At 29.4% G+C, this 17308-nt stretch overlaps 1 protein-coding gene across 3 annotated transcripts; it reads left to right on the top strand.

Moving 5' to 3' along the window:
- The first annotated feature begins 2810 nt into the window (after window positions 1–2810).
- Window positions 2811–16802, top strand: LOC130450185 (protein ovarian tumor locus-like). Of its 3 annotated transcripts, none has more exons than XM_056788430.1 (12): window positions 2811–2943; window positions 2997–3138; window positions 3199–3383; window positions 3441–3595; window positions 5825–6118; window positions 8349–8577; window positions 8633–8816; window positions 8873–9152; window positions 10341–10457; window positions 10508–10745; window positions 10849–10948; window positions 11003–11356. In XM_056788430.1, exons 2-12 carry the CDS (start codon window positions 3013–3015, stop codon window positions 11267–11269), a joined length of 2175 nt encoding a protein of 724 aa, XP_056644408.1. In that variant the 5' UTR covers window positions 2811–2943; window positions 2997–3012; the 3' UTR covers window positions 11270–11356. The 3 variants fall into 3 exon arrangements, with proteins under 3 accessions (XP_056644408.1, XP_056644416.1, XP_056644400.1); XM_056788422.1 differs by having other exon boundaries at window positions 2820–2943; window positions 10994–11358; XM_056788438.1 differs by lacking the exons at window positions 10341–10457; window positions 10508–10745; window positions 10849–10948; window positions 11003–11356 and adding exons at window positions 12880–13224; window positions 15212–16802.
- The last annotated feature ends 506 nt before the right edge of the window (window positions 16803–17308 follow it).

The raw sequence follows: 17308 nt of genomic DNA, 5'->3' as shown, positions 1-17308 counted from the left end.
TGATTTAGTGAATTTTGTCGTGATAATGTGATAAACACCCAGTAGAAGTCCCTATACACGATTTAGTGTTAACTACCTGTGAATATTGATACTCCAGGTACTTTTTCTTAAAATAATCAACCGAAAACAAACTTTTCACACCTTTTTGCAACCGTGGGTTCACCTAATGACACCAAACGGTGGTCCAAGTGATTTTTCCAAATTAAACCCCCAGTTTTTTTGGAACTACAACAAAAGTTCAACTCCATGAACATTACAGGAACCGTGCAACATTAATTTTGAAGGCAATAAAAGTGTTTTACTGGATTTTTTGTGTATGGAAGACGTTAAACGTGAAGAACACTCAGTAGAAGTCTTTACACAGGATTAATTGTGAATAATGACACTCCAGTGACTTTTTCTCAAGATAATTGCCTCAGTTGCACATAATCAACTGAAATTGAACACGTTTCCCATCTTTTTGCAACCGTGGGTTCACCTAAAGACACCAAACGGGGTGTTCCTGCATTGAATAGTGTTTAAAGTAGTTTATTCAACAAATACAGTCATTATAAGCGTTTTTATGGGAAAAAATAACTTGATGTTGATGATAATTCACAATTTAGTGTTGGTTGACTGTAAATTGAAATTGAAGTGGTGTTCCGGATGATTTAGTATTTTTTTCTCAAGATAAGTGTTGTACCCAATCGACTCAAACTCAATGTTTTACACCGTTTAGTAACCATGGATCCAACAAAAGACACCAAGCAGTGTGTTTCTCATCAAACAGCGGTTTTTTTAACCAGTCAAGTCATAAAGACCCAGTTTTTTGTGATACACCCTATATAACAATCAATAGTGAATATCATCGAATAGATTTGATGAGAGTTATGAAAAACCTAACCAAAAATCGTGTTTCAATCAAAAATTGGTCTACTTATCGACCAACCCCCGTAAATTTATCCCTCCTTTCGTAATAAACGAAAAAATATAATTTTCATGCTTAAAATTGTGGAAAAAAAGTGAAAAACTTCGAATATTTTTCAACAGAATCAGAAAATTATGAATAAATAAACTTTCTGTTTCTAAGTGACATTTTTACATTGGCCGAAACCTTGCAAGTAATATAATATAAAGTCATATAAACAAGAACTAAGTTACAGGAAAAAGAAGAATGATCAATCTAACTTCAATATACTATCGAAAAACTCGTGTTAATAGAAATTTTCACTTTTTTCTAACAAAAAATTGGATTTCATCCTAACATTCGTCTACTTATCCAAAAACCCTCGTAATTGTTATCCTTTTATTAGAAATAAACGAAAAAAACTATTTTGAGTTTAAACATTGTAAATAAACTTGAATATTTCTCAATAAAACGCAAAATTCTCACAATTTTCCAACAAAATCAGAGAATTGTAAAAAAAATCAAGTTTCTAATTAAAAATTAACATTTTTATAACCTTCGTAAATATGACAAAAAAACTTTTAAACGTAAACAATTGTAAATCTTACTTGAAATGCTTATGACCTGTTCACCGAGTAGGAATTTTATATTAAATTAAGCCTCAAATTAATTTTAATAAAGAGACCACGACCATGCACTTATTTAGTATGTTATGAACGAATCATTAATTCAAAACACAACTACAAATGTATGTACTAAACATACTCAATAAAAAAGAAGATTAGGTTAGGAAACCAATTTTAAATTGGGTTTAACTTTATCAAACACAGCACTAAACTTGTATAAAATCTTTAGAATAAGAAAAAACTTTCCATTACATTACAAGATAAACGGCAACACAGATCTATCACGTGATCGGATTTTTTTAGAGCAAATAAGACACAAAACTTCAATTATTGTAAGCAGATTTCTATGAATGTTTTCCCGAAAATTAATATAAATATGAAACAATTAACAATTTGTTTATTTTGTTACGTCTGCACTTTTTTTTGTGAGGTAAATCGCTTGGTTCGTTTCATAATCGTGTTCAACTGGCTGCGCTGTTGTCAATTTTTTTTGTCGGGTATTTTATCTGCTGGACCGAAACATACATAATTTAACTATCATTTTCCCCAATCCTTATGTGTACGTAGTTGATGTATTTCATTGTATCAACTTTTTATTATCATTTTTTTTATAGATATTTATAACAAATATGTTTCTTTTTGTGAAGAAATTCTTAATTCCCTACGGTATCATCACGTTATAAACAGACGTAACTGTTTTAGGCAATATCTATACGAGCTTAGTCCGTATTATAGAAAATGAAATTACACCAAAAATCATTTTTATGTATACGTCTAGAATATTGAAATCAAAAGCAACTATGAGATAATTAGATTTCATTGATTTATATTTTTGATAAATCGTCTTGATTTTAGGCCTCTTTCGATCGAAAATTAATTTAAAAAAAGAAACGGGTAGAATTTGACCTAGTTCGAGTGTCACTAATTTTCTTTCAAATACGTCCTCTAGAGGTGGACCTAAACTTTCAAAATAAGTTTCACGTTTTTCTTGAGGCCAGTTATCCACCCGGTATATTCTATCATTATTGATAAACATCCAACTAGTTCAAACGTGAACATTTCTAATAAGAAAAAGTAACATTCTCTATAATCGTTTTGAATTCGACGATTCTTTTCGTATACATATTTAGCAATAAATTATAAACTATATCAAGAAACAAAGATTTTTTTATTATATGTTTGCTATTCCATTAAAACATTTTTAAACACGGTTTTTAATTTATACTGTTTTGGTGGAATTGTTTCAACTATTTAATAATTCTAGGCAAATAGAAATGGCAACAGCGCAGTAAAAAATTAGCAGACAAATCGCCTGTCTGTAAACTACACTTATAGATGCGTGTCTGAATAGTTTTAAGTTTTATTCGAAGCACGTGGTTAATAGAAATTGTTATATTGAGTGATTTTGTTACTAAAAAATTCAAATAAATAGTAAGTAATTATTATTAACTTGTATAAATATAAGAATTCTTTTATATTTTTAGTTGTAAGTCGAGTATAATGTATAAAATAGGTAAAAAAGGGAAAAATCCAACCGCAGTTGATTTTTGGTTAGACACCCTTGGTTTGTATAGAAAAAATGTCGCGTATGATGAAACTTGTTTATTTAGGGCAATAAGCGAGCAGGTAATAAAACCTGATTACAAAATTATTGCAAATTATGTTTGATTTATTATTTTTTAACAGCTCTTTGATTGTCAAATATACCACGAAAGGGTTAGGAGAGAATGTCTGTTATTTGCAAGAGAAAATTACACAGATTTCGTAGACGATGAATCTACTAGTCAATTTTTTCATCATTTAGATAAATTAGAAAAACACATGGTCGTGTGTGGTGAAATCGAACTAAATATTATAACTAAAAAATATAAGTAAGATATTAAACAATAACAATGAGTTTTTTTTTGACATGGATTTGATTTTTTTAGAAAAAGTATTACGGTTTTTGATGCGACTGATCAACAGATTCATCATTATAGTGAAAATGAGTTTGATAAAGCGTTTTTATTGTGTTTGATGGATAGGGATCATTATGATGTGGTTTATAAGAAGGAACATATAGAGGCAGCTGGTTTTTGTCAATGTAAGTCGTTTTCCACTTGTTTTTCTCATTTTATTTTCATATTTTCTGTTTTATTGTATAACATATATGGTTAATAGGATTAGGAAGCTGTAATAATAATTAAAAAATTATTAATTGTACTATTTCGTGTTTATCTGTTTTTTTCGATATAAAAATAGAAAAATTAACATTTTTTTTCAAATTATTCATTTTTGTGCCGGATTTATGGACAAAATATAATTCTTATCAGTTTTATGACTTTAAATGCAGAAAAATTAGCTTTATATTCAGTTTTTTAGATTCAATTTGAATTTTCATTCAAGGAGAATTTGGATTTATTTAAGTTTAGGAACAAAAACATATTTAAAAATTCATCTTTTCATGGTGTTATTTGTTTTTAGGATATTTTTTATTCAAATTTTGTATAAAAATTGAAATTTTCAACTTTTGACAAAAAATTTCGAGTTATTAAAAATCACGATTTTTTCAACAAAACGTATTTTTTTAAATATTTCTCAACCTGAAGTGCTATAACCTTTTTTTCAACAAACCCTTGTATATATTCAAATATTTCTCGAACTGAAATGTTAATAATTTCAAATTTATCAAAAACTACTAAACATACAAAAAATATTTAAAAAATTCTGCTTATTTTTACCTTTTACAATTTTGAGGTTATGTTGAAATTTTAAATTCAGTTTTTTTCTATAAAACCAATAATCAAATCTTAGATCTCAAAAAAAACAAGATGTAAGCATCTTTTCGTAGAAAACAGACGCATTTCCCCTTCGCTACAGTATACGAGGGTTGTATGATCAGTTTCCGACCGAAAAAAAGAACAACCTAATTTTCATTACTATTTTTCATCATAGTCTCTTTTTAAAGCGATGTTCTTACCTTTTTAACCTCACCAACCGTTAGTTGTTGTTTTTCTTCTCAAAAAATGCGTTTTTTTTTTCACTTTTTCTTTGCGTAGACGTATAAATTCTAACAACGACTCACTTATACGATTATAAAACAAAAACTAAGCGTTCCGAATTTAAATGGTCATCTGACATCTGTTGGTCGGGTTCGGAAACTTTCAAGACAACCATCGTACACGATTAATTTTTTTCTCAAAAAACCAGTTGATCACGAAATTTTATAATTATTAAGTTAGACCACCCTATATAATGTACAGGGTCGGCCATATTTCAGGAACGGATTATATTACAGTTTCGGGGAAAAAAAAAGAAAAAAGTATAACAAAAAGGGTCCCGGAAACACGTGAAAATTATTTTCAAAATTTTCCCAATTAAGTTGCACTTTATATACGATAATCGATTTCTTTAGCAAATTATGCCCATTTTTCATTTCACAAGTTTTAGTCTATCTCTTTAAATAAGAGGTGGGGGAGAGTGGGAACATTTTAATGAAAAAAATGCTTGTCCGGTTCTGCTTATCGGATTTTTATAAACTTGTTGTTTGGAAGAGCTTTTGTTCAATAATACAAAATATATAAATTACAAACAATTTTATTACCAACGTGAATGCTAGATGGCGTTGTTTCATATATTTGAGACATCGCGATTTTTTTTGAACAATTCAAATGAAAGCATAAAATTTTAGTGAGTAAAAAAATATTAAAATAGCGAAAACAGCATGTCGATATCATTTTTTCTTTTCGAGATATCTTAGAAAACGTGTAAAAGACGAAAACGTCTAGTATACCGTTTACACATATCTTAAGATATCTCGGGATATAAAAAAGATAACGATATGCGGTTTTCGCTATTTTAATGTTAATTTAATTTACTTTATATTGACTAACTTAATTTTTTATGTTTCTATTCAAATTTGTTAAGGAAATCACAATATCTAAAATATTTTAAACAACGCCCTCTAGCATCAACGTTGTTAATTAAATTGCTTAGAATTTATATATTTTGTATTCCTGGATAAAAGCGCTTTAGAACGATATTAAGTTTAAAAAAATCGGTTAAGAAGAATCGGACTTACAGGATTTTTTTCAAAACAACGTTCCCACTCTTCCCCACGTTTTATTTGAAGAGATACACTCAATCTCATGGAATGAAAAATGTGCAAAATTTGTTAAAGAATCCGATTATCGCATATAAAATGCAATTTAATAGGGAAGATTTAAAAAAAATTGCTTTTTTAATTTCGTTATTTCAAAAACGATCAGTGTGTTTCTCGGGGGCGTTTTATTAGATAAACAACAATTTTCGCATTTTCTTATCGTTTTTATAGCTATCGTGTACAAAACGTTATACGAAAACGTTTTTGGAATAGCTAAAGTCGACGAAATTGTCCACAACATGTTATACGATAAAGGTAATATTATAACTCAAGCTGAACTGATGATGGAGAAGAAACGTTTAGAATCCGAAAATAAGGAACTTACTTTTGAGGAACTCCAAGAAAAATTCAATCTAAAAAATTTAGCACTCAATATAGCGCCGTTTCCATTTAAAATAGCCAAAGCTTTAGATCCTAATATTTATAGGAATATTGAGTATGATTCTTGGGGAGAGATGAGAAGGGGTATGTTTTTGAAAATAATCATTAGTTATCATCTCATTTTTTAAAAAATTTTCATCGTTTTTTTGTTATAAATTTTTTACGCATTCATAAAATCTGGCAACAATGCGTTTACATGGCAATATCTCTATCACCTGATTTAAATTTCTATCAAATAATTTGGCAACAACGCGTCGAATATATTTACATAAAAATATATAACACAATATCCAAATGTACTATTAAAAATGACCACGGGAAAGCGCGCAGTTGCCACGTGTTTCATAATAAAAAAAAATGGCCGCCTACTATCAGCTGATTTGAATTTCGATCAATCGACGTCGAAAATTTGTATTTCTTAGTATGATATCGGTAGTTCTGATACAGTTATCCTTAATAATATCAATTTTCAATTATTTTACGAGTCCAATAATAAAATTTCGGAAGAATTCGAGAACTGAAGAAAAGTTATATTTAAAAATTTTTTATTCTGGCAACAATTCGTCGAATATGTTTAGATAAAATTATATGTCATTACAGGATATAAAAATGTGTGTTATTTTCAATGGAATTGTATATATTTTAAAGAAAATTTCAATATTGATACATTTAAAAAATTTTATTGCTAACTTCATTGAAAAATATTTAAAATATCGACTTAACTATGAAAATAAAAACTCAACTTATCACATTGACTGTTGGAGAATGACTACGTCAAAGCGCGAAATTGTCACGTGTTTGGTAATAAAATAATGGACGCCTACAATCAGCTGATCAGAATTTCGATCAATCAACGTCGAAAATGTATATTTCTAACTATAATATCGGTAGTTTTGATACAATTTTGTCCAAAATAATAACGAAAAATAACAATTTCCAAATATTTACGGAGGTAATAATAAAATTTCGAGAGAATTCGAAACTGGAAAAAATGAAAATAAATACGTCAAATCGCGAAGTTGTCTCGTATTTCGAAATAAAATAATGGCCGCCTACAATCAGCTGATCTGAATTTCCTTCACTGGATTTCGATAATTTATATTTCTAAGCACGGTAAAGACAATTTTTTTAAACAATTCTGTTAAAAGTAAAAAAAATGTAAATTTTCAATGTATACGAGGGTTATAGTGAAATTTCACTATTATTCTGATGAAAAAGTTATTCTTACAAAGTTTTTATTTTGGCAACACAGCGTTCGTACATTATTTCACATATTTAACTGTCAATTTGATTTCAAATTGAAGCGTGAAAAAATCTAATGTCATTAGAATTAGGTTAAATGCGAAATTCTGTAAAAATTTAAATTAATAATTTTCTACTTTATAGGATATTTAGTTAGTAATGAATTAATATTATCTATATCGCATGCGCTCTTAAAAATTGTCCAGATACGTTCTGAATTTCTAGTGACGATTCTACTTTAGCGGGTAACATCGATTTAGTTCATTGATCCTGAATCGATTCTAACTATCGATTTTTTATTCAGTCACCAATTTTTCAATATCAGGAATATTGATATAAAAATGATGAAGATATTAAACTTTCGATCATTTGACTTTGAAAATTCTATTTCTAAGCGCAGCAACAGTATTTTTTTTACGATTTTGTTCAAAATAGCGACGAAAAATGACAATTTTTAAATTTATATGGGGGTAATAGTAAAATTTATAACTGAGTTTTGATGTTGGTTGTTTATTTACTACATTCAGAGTCACCAACTTTTCAATATTTGAAAATTTAATATAATAATGAAGAAAAAAATTTTTTTTGCGAATTTACCAGGGGATAGCGCAATGTTGCCAGATGTTTCTTTATGTAATATCTGTCTAAAATCAAGTGATCTAAATTTTACGTCAATTGATTCGGAAAATTCATATTTCTAAGTGCGGCAACAAAATTTTTTCTACGATTTTGTTCAAAATAGTGACGTACAATAACAGTTTTTAAATTTATACGAGGTTAATCGTAAAATTTAATTAAATACGTATAATTGTTCGTGTTAATTGTTTATTTATATCATTGAAAGTCATTAATGTTTGAATATAATAGAATTTAACTTATGAATGACAAATTTAACACTTGACAATGCATTGTTGCCGATATCTTGTGAAAAATTAATTGTTCAAAATCAGCCGGTCAGAATTTTATACAACCGACGAAAATTTTTCAATTCAACAATAAAAATTGATTAAAATTTCAATATTTATACGAGGGTGATAGTGAAATTTCGGTGTTTTTCGGGATCGCGTTTTAGAATGGCGTTTAGGTGAATGGTACCACGGGGACAATAAATTAATTTTGGGCACAAAATGTATTTACCACGATATACGTTTGAACGAAAAATTCGATTGTTATATCCAAGAGATGATTAAAAACGAAAACATGTGCGTCATTTATCTGACTAAATTAGCCGAAAAACGAACTGTCAAATATACAGATTTATCCCCCGAAGACGACGCCAAACCGTGGCCGCTACCCTATAGGTAAGACCTGTCGCGTTAACCCGAGCAAGTACTCCAAATATCGTACTATTTCAAGGTTTTCAAAAAGCGTCATTATCAGTCCAAGTACGCCCCCCACGGACAGAATCCTACCCAAACCAAAAAGGCGCAACAGGGATAAAAAAAGGACTAAAAGTGAAACTAGTTTACTGTCTTCAAGTTACGCGGCAAAACAAGACCACCCAGTAGATAATATCGACGCTTATATTGGAATTCCTCTGGTGAGCTCACGAATCGCGCTAAAAATACTTCGTATGTAAAATTCGTTAAATTTCAGCAAATACAGTATCCTCATAATGATAATATCACGTATTGCACCGACGAAATGGCAACGGAGCTACAATTGGATCAAACAACTCCTATTTCCCCCAACGAAATACAAGAAAACCTAACTGACGATAACTCTCGTTGGTACCAATGGCAACCCTACATCCAACCTCAAACAGATCCGTTCGTTTGGCCTACGATACCCGGGCAAACTCAAAATGTGTATAATTATAACGTTAAACCGATGATCGCGTCTGCTCCAGTCACCCCGAGCGTTATTCCCTATCACGGTAAGTACAAAACAATTTTTCACTAATTTTAAGTATTTTTTATTGAAAACGCAACGCTGTAAAATTCTTTGAGTTTCGTTCGTTGATATTACTTTAGTTCTATGGTTCTGTTTCTATGATCATAGTGTACTACAAAATGGCAAATGTGTATTTGAGTGCGTCTAAAAAAAGAAAAAAATCTATTGTCAAGAACGGAACACTGATTTAGTTCTATGATCAAATGTTTAAATATACCGTTACGTCGGTGATCCATTCTGCTCCTCTCACCCCTAGCGAAGTACGATTATTTTTTTTTTCATTAATTTTAGGTATTTCTTATCAAATACGGCAAAGCTGTAACATATTAAGTTTTGTACATTTTAATTCAATTCTATGGTTGACATCAGTTCGGTTGTTTTGCACATAGAGCTACTCGTTCCGAATCGATTCTATTATTATCTGTTTAATTCAATGATTATAGTGTAGTTTAGCGTGTTTAAAAAGAGGAAAAAGTTCCGCCGTCAGAAGCGTCAAAAACAGTAGAAATAATTCTATTTTGATTTGTTTTTATCAAATCTATTAACGAATTTACTTATAATAAATGAAGAAAATATTTATAAAAATTACGGTACATCGGTGATACCTGCAACTCTTAGCGAAGTACGATTATTTTTCACTAATTTTAAGAATTTCGTATCAAACATTACAACGCTGTAACATATTACATTGTGTTCGTTGTAATTCAGTTCTATGGTTGACAGTTTGTTATAGAACTACTCATTCCGAATTCATTTCATGTGTGTCTAAAAGAAGGATGTCAAAAAGGTTAAATACAGTACGGATTCTATTTTGATTTGTTTTTATCAATTTCATTTAACGTATTTACTTATTTTAATAATGAGTAACGAAAACGTGTGTTTAACATGTGGTAAAAAATTTTCTTGTCAATCGAATGTTAATAAACACGTGAAACTAGTACATAAAGAACCTCATCGACAAATTATCGGCTACGATTTAAACGAAAATAGTACGTACCAATGTCTTGAAGGCTGTGAAATATCATTTAAATACAACCAAGACTTGATATACCATTTAAAAGTCGAACACGACATCGATATGGAGTTCGTAGAATTTATATTTTCTACTTTCGAAGGTAATTATCCGATTTATTTCGTTATTATTAGACGCGATAAAATGTAAGTATTTCAGAATTTAAGACGTGGTTAGAAACCGAAGAAATTATGTACGGTGTACAATACGCGAGGTTAACAGGTTGGAAGAAATCTTTCAAACACGAAAAGTTGTATTACGACTGTGCTAGAAGTGGTGAGTTGTCGCAATTTGTTGGTAAACAAAATGTGATAGGACATTTTCAGGAAAACAACAGACTAACAAGGACAAACCGAAAATTAGGAGGGGTCGTAAATCTTTCAAGTTAAATCGAAATTGTACGAGTAAAATAATTATTACGAAACATTTAAATCCTGATTTGTATCATGTTGGATATTATCGGACGCATTATGGACACAGCGTGGATGATACTAATAAAAGAATTCCTAAACAACAGAGGGAGGAAGTAGTGAGGAGTCTTAAGAGGGGATTGTCACCTACGAGGTAATTTTTGGATGAAATTTCTTCATTTTTATATTTTAATTATATTTTCATGTCTTTTGTTTAATATTTTGATATTGAGCTTCCATCACGTCATTCCTTCCAGAATACTTCAATTAGAAGCCGAACGCGATAGTCTACACAGAAAAAAATTAAAAAGGCGAGACATCAACAATATTAAACGATCTTTGAAACAACAAATACCGGTAGTAATAAATGAATACGGTGATTAAAAGAAAAATTGTATCGAGATGTTTCAGGCGACAGAAGAAACTCCTCGAATCAACGACGTCATCATATTAGTCGAAGAAGTAAATTCTGCGAATGAACGAGAATCTTTATTAAAAGAAATCGAATCAACGGCGCTTCAAATTGTTACTAGTTCCGAGGGGTACGATAATGGATCGTTGGTGTTGTTATTAGAAAATTTGAAATCTGTAGCTGCTACAGTACCGCCTATAGATACTGAGGTAGCAGGGGGAGACGTGGACGCAGCTGCAGATTTGAAATTACTCGAAATACAATGACCGAAAAGTGAAAAGTTCAAATTAGGATGCTACTAATAAAATTATTTGAAAATTTTACAGTTTTTTTCCTTAATCAATGATTTTCCTTCATTTGATTTTACTAAAAAATGATTTCTACAAAAACTATTTTTTTTCCAATTTCTACGTTGAAATTCGAGTATTTGAAAATCAGTCGCCCCTTGTAACAATCATATTACAGAATTAGGTGATTATGATAGTTGTCGCTCGATTTCGCAAAAATTAAGGTTTTTGGAAATATTTGATTTAATGTGTCAAAAATGTGATGAAATTGTTTTTTTTTTTTTTCCTTTTCAAAACTTTTTTTTTTTTAAAAAGTCGATTAGAATTATCTGTTTTTTCTATATCGAAAGAAATATTAAAAAAAATTGTTCTCATTAAAAAAATCACACGGGCTAAAATAATGCAAATATCGAGTTCCTTTTTTAAAAATACTATTATCAAGATTTTTTCTATGGTTAAAAAAAATGAAAACTATATCAGATGCGTAATTTCTGAGGTACAGGGTATCGAACTTCATATATCTTTGATTAAATTTGGGATCAACTTGGCAAATTTAGAAAATCGCATGGACTAAAATATTAAAAATATCGCGCCCGTTTTCCAAAAAAACTCTTTAAAAGAGTCCTTCTCTTGAGAAAAAAATCGGGAATGAATTTGCATGCATGGTTTCTGAGTAACAGAGTGTCAAATTCCACAAATTCATAGTAAATATTTAAATCAACTTTGTTGATTTAGTAAATCACCCGTACTAAAATAATATCGAGTTCATATTCCAGAAAAACTCTTTGAAAGAATCCTTCTTTGAAGAAAAAAATCGAGAACAAATTCAATTGCGTGTTTTCTGAGTTACAGGGTGTCCAATGCGACATATCAATAATGAATATTCAAATCAATTTATTAGATTTAGAAAACTTTTTACAAGAATCCTTCTGCGCAGAAAAAAATCGAGAACAAATTTGAACGCGTGGTTTCAGAGTCCAATGCGACCTATCAATTTTAAAACCTAGACAAAACAGTATAGTTTTAACAAAATCACACTGACTAACATATGACAAATATCGAGCTCCTATTCCAGAAAAACTGTTCACAAGAATCTTTTTTTGAAGAAAAAAAATCGGGAACAAATTTGAATGCGCGGTTTTGAATTACAGGGTGTCAAATTCGACGTATCGATTCTGAAACCTGTATACAACTATATAGTTTTAACAAAATCACACGGACTAAAATATTTCAAATATCGAGCTCGTATTTCAGAAAAAACTCTTATCAAGAATCCTTCTTTATGGGTAAAATTCGGGAACAAATTTAAACGCGTGGTTTCTGAGTTACAGGGTATCAAATTTCACAAATCAATAATAAATATTAGAAACAACTTTGCAGCGTTATAAAATCACACGGACCAAAATACAGATGATTTAGAGCCAATTTCCCGGGAAAACTTTCTAGAACTAATTTTACTGAATGATTTCTGAGATACAGGGTGTAAAAAAATGATCAAAGCTTCGCTAGGGTTTTTATTATAAAAGTTTATTTTTTTTTTCAAACAATCGGGATGAGTTATGATGTGAATAAAATATTTTACATTTTAGATCACAATAATTATTCATATTATTACAACTACTCTTACCAAACATACCCCCAATGGACGTCCCCGTTATTCGAATTACAACCACCTCCGCCACCGCGAAACAAAACACAAGAACAAACCAACAACGAAGTGTCCCAATCCCCCCAACAAGAATTACCACAAGAAACTATCCAAAAAAACGACATCGCTAACAATTGCGATAACAACAATTTTCGTACAACCGAAACTGTTAACTCCAATTATGTCCAACAACCGGAAACGGCGGTTTGTTACACGCAACATTGCACCACGTGTACACCCATCGAACCATACTCGCCTATGGTGCAAGTACCACAGATGGGACAAGGTAACGTAAACATTCCTTCCCAATTTCAAACAATTTTCTATTTAAACTCTCATTTTATTTTTATAAATTAGTGAAAATAATAAAAAGGGGTATAAACAACGTTGTCACATTTTAAAATTAGTCTCAAGGTCGAGAAAAAGTGAAATAATCTTGGTACTTGATTTAATAAAAATATTTTCATGTTAAGCCAGTCCGGTACTGTTGTTTGTTTACATTATCGAAATACTAAACTGAAATTTATGTAAATAAGGAAACGTTGTACTGGGTGGGCAATTATGAGTGACCGTAGGACGAATTATTTTACAGCTTTAGAGAAAAAAATTTAAAACAGAAACACGTGGAAATTATTTTCACAATTATTGGTGGGAGGATTTGAAAATATAAAATTGAAAAAATTTTTTTTTTTAAATCTACCAATTAATTGGTGTTATATATATAATAATCGAATTTTTCAATAAATTCTGTGTGAATTTCGTTCCACAAGTTTTAGTTTATCTCTTTAAATAAGAGATGGGGGAGAGTGGAAACTTTATTATGAACAAATGCCTGTAAGTCCGGTTCTGCTTATTCGATTTTAATAAACTTGATGTTGTTTGAAAGAATTTTTGCCAAGTATTACAAAAAAATTTTCTTTTTCTAAATTGTTTTGTTATTTTAAGTAAAATATGAAAAATTTTTGCGAAAAATATTCTTTCGCTATTTAAAGCCGTAAAATGACTAGAAATTTCCAATTCAACTACTTTTACTATATTTTTTTTCAACAAATACGTTAAATGGAACATTTTGATACCATAACCACGAAGATTCTCCAATTTTAAGTCCACCACTATGAAAATATAGAATTAAAAAAGCAAGTTTTTGCAAAATTTTCCCAATTAAGTTGCATTTTATGTACGATAATCGATTTCTCAACTAATTCTGTCCATTTTTCATTATGCAAGTTTTAGTCTATCTCTTTAAATAAGTGATGGGGGTGAGTGGGAACATTTTAATGAAAAAATGCTTGTAAGTCCGGTTCTGCTTATCGGATTTTTAAAAACTCGATGTAGTTCGAAAGAAATTTTTTTATAAATACAAAATAGATTCCAAGCAATATAATTACTTACGTGAATGCTGTGATGGCGTTGTTATAAATATTTTAGAGATTGTGATTTATCTTTACACATTTAAATAAAAGCATAAAATTTTGAGTAAGTCTTTTAAAAATAAACTAAATTAACATTATATTAGCGAAAATAGCATGTCGATATCTTTTTTTCGTTTCGAGATATCTTAGGAAACATGTACAAGACGAGAATTTTTCATTTTATACCATTGAAATACTTTGTGTCGCCTGTCGTATTCTCACAATCGTATCATCTCTTATCGTAGTTCTATTTGTCTAAAAGAGATCTTTCATTCGACCCTACAAATGAAAATCCAAGTAAGTTAGGTCTGGAAATGTGGGTGGCTAGAAAAATAAACTTCCAAGTTTTATCTACCTATGCTATTGTTTGACAAACATGTACGTTTTTACGTATAATTTAAGCTTTCATTCACTGGAAAAATTTTTATCCATGTTTACATTTCGTAAGATAACTCGGCTAAGCAGAACCGGGTTCTTAAAGCATGTTCCCACTCTCCCCTATTTCTTATTTAAAGAGATGGTTGTGTAATGAAAAATGGGCAAAATTTGTTGAAGATATCAATTATCGTATATAAATAAAGTGCCACTTAATTGAGTAAATTTTGAAATTTTAATTCCATATTTTCAAATACGGACCTGAAATTCTTAAAATAATTTCCACACTTTTCGTTTTTCCCTTGTAATTATAATTTTATTTGCCCACCCGGTACAACTTTTCCTATTTATATTTATATAAATTTTTTAGCTCGAAAATGTAAACAAACAACAGTACCGGACTGGCTCATATGTTTCTATTCGTGTTAAACATAAAACTACTTTTTTTTTAGTTAAATCGATTTAGTTTTGATTTTCTTCATTTAGGAACTTCTATATTGTACACTGGAGCACCCCCACCTCCTGCGCAACAGGAAGTGACCGAAGTGTTATTGCCAACAACGCCAGTTCTTTACACCCCCCCAGTCGAAGTTCCTTACGTGCAATCCTCTCCTTATGTTTATCCCCCAACTCCTCCCCCTTCTTGGCCGTATACCCCTCAAGGGTTTATATTTCCACCCCGAACGTAATTTCCGAAATTATACCTCAATTTTTGGATAGTTTGGAAGAATTCATTTTGATTTGTTTGTACCAGGTGATCACAATTTTCTGATGATATTACAGAAATTATTTTTTTTTAAGTACAATCTATATAAATGTCGATTTTTCTAGAGTTATTTTTTTGTTAATATTTTACGTTTATTAGTAAAAATATGTGAATCGTGCTTATTTTATTTTGAAAGAAAAAATTTATTTAGTTTTTTCAAGACTCATGTATGTATAAAAACGCAAATAAAATAAAATGTTTTTCTATGTAAAAATTATGATACAAAACTTTCAATACACTTTCACGCCACTGATCTTATCATCACGATATTACAATGTTGTCCAATTTATAATAGTCCATAAATGTAAAAAAATGTTAACATAACCTAAAAAATATTATTACTGATAACGTTCATAGATATTCGCGAATTCTTCGGCTGTGACGTCATAGGGTATTTGTATCAAAATTTTTTTAGTATTTGTATACCTCTTGTATTATATATTACTGCCGTTCCACAATAATTCGATTTTTCAAAAAAACTTTTCAAATTTTGTTTTGGCTATTTGAAACACTATTTTCGTCTGATTTTCATACAGGGTGGACCAATTATTTATATTTCGTAAAGAAAAATGTAGTTAGATATTTTTTTATAATAATTTATGCGATATTTAAGTGACATAAATAGTTGAATATATTAGTGATCATTCCAAATCACTATAATTTTTCGTAAAAAGTGCAAATTTAAAAAGAAACTTGAAGAGAATTTAAAATTTGGTTCTTATTTGTTCATTTTTGAATTTTTTGTTGTTAAATTGTTTCTAAATTTATCGTTACTGTCAAAATGACATTTGATTTCAGTTTCCAAATCTACGAATTAAAAATTTGTTATTTATCATGTAGATTTTGTGTAAGAAAAGTCACTTCTCAATTGTTTTTTGGTGTTATCGTTTTGGAAGCACTGTATATTTAGGTATGTGAAAAAATATGAAATTAGTTGTTGATATTTCAATTATAGGTAATATATTGTGCCTTAAATAATATTTTTTTCATATGAGACTATCATAAATAAAAGTCGTAATTTGTTTTTTATAAATAACAAAAAAAAAAATCCAAACAAAATCATATTGAGAACAAAATATTCTATTTATATTGAAATTCCGATTTTAATTAAAAATTGTTTTTTGATATAATCAAAAATGAGCGTTTTATAATTAGGGCATTATAACTTTTCAACGTTCCTCGTATTTTTGGAAATTTACTGATAGTTATCCAAAATAAAATAAATCGTTTTTTTTTATTTATTTTTATATCGAGAATATAGTTTGTTTTTTTATATTTTTTATAAATTTATAATAAAAGAATTGAAAAAAAGCATGTTTTATTTCATAACATCCTTTCCTAAAAACATTTTTTTCATTAATTATATATGAACGTCAATTTATTTTTGAAATTTCTTTTTTATTATACATACGACCTTGTATATGCTTCTATCAATCAAATCTTAATAAAAATAACGTAACTGTACGGAGGGTATAGGTAAGGAGATCCAACTCTATGCTACAAAAAAAGTGTACATCAAATTCTTTATCATGTTTGTGCACCAAACCCACATTAGTGGTAATACTAGGAATTAACTCCATAAGATCATAGATCTCTAGTAATAATTGTGTATTTTTCGAATTACTTTTAACGCCATTTTCATAAAAAATAATCTGAATTTGAAATAAATTTTCATTTACAATATATATATATAAAAATTTTTGATATCGAATGGAGTTCGTATTAGTTATCATATCTATGTTCACAAACAAACATTTTTTGATGTTGGGAAAATCAACATTGTCAATCTTGGAAGTATGACAGATCGTTAGCTTTGT

The sequence above is a fragment of the Diorhabda sublineata genome, chromosome 1, assembly GCF_026230105.1.
Source record: "Diorhabda sublineata isolate icDioSubl1.1 chromosome 1, icDioSubl1.1, whole genome shotgun sequence".
Lineage (NCBI taxonomy): Eukaryota > Metazoa > Arthropoda > Insecta > Coleoptera > Chrysomelidae > Diorhabda > Diorhabda sublineata.
The sequence above is the reverse complement of the archived record's forward strand: the minus strand, read 5'-3'. Positions and strand labels throughout refer to the sequence as shown.

Excerpts from the sequence above, each read along its gene's own strand:
- LOC130450185 (XM_056788422.1), top strand. The coding sequence starts at position 3,013 with ATGTATAAAATAGGTAAAAAAGGGAAAAATCCAACCGCAGTTGATTTT. Across the intron at positions 3,596-5,824 it reads GGCAGCTGGTTTTTGTCAAT|CTATCGTGTACAAAACGTTA; the intron begins GTAAGTCGTTTT and ends TCGTTTTTATAG. Across the intron at positions 9,153-10,340 it reads GAGCGTTATTCCCTATCACG|AATTTAAGACGTGGTTAGAA; the intron begins GTAAGTACAAAA and ends TAAGTATTTCAG.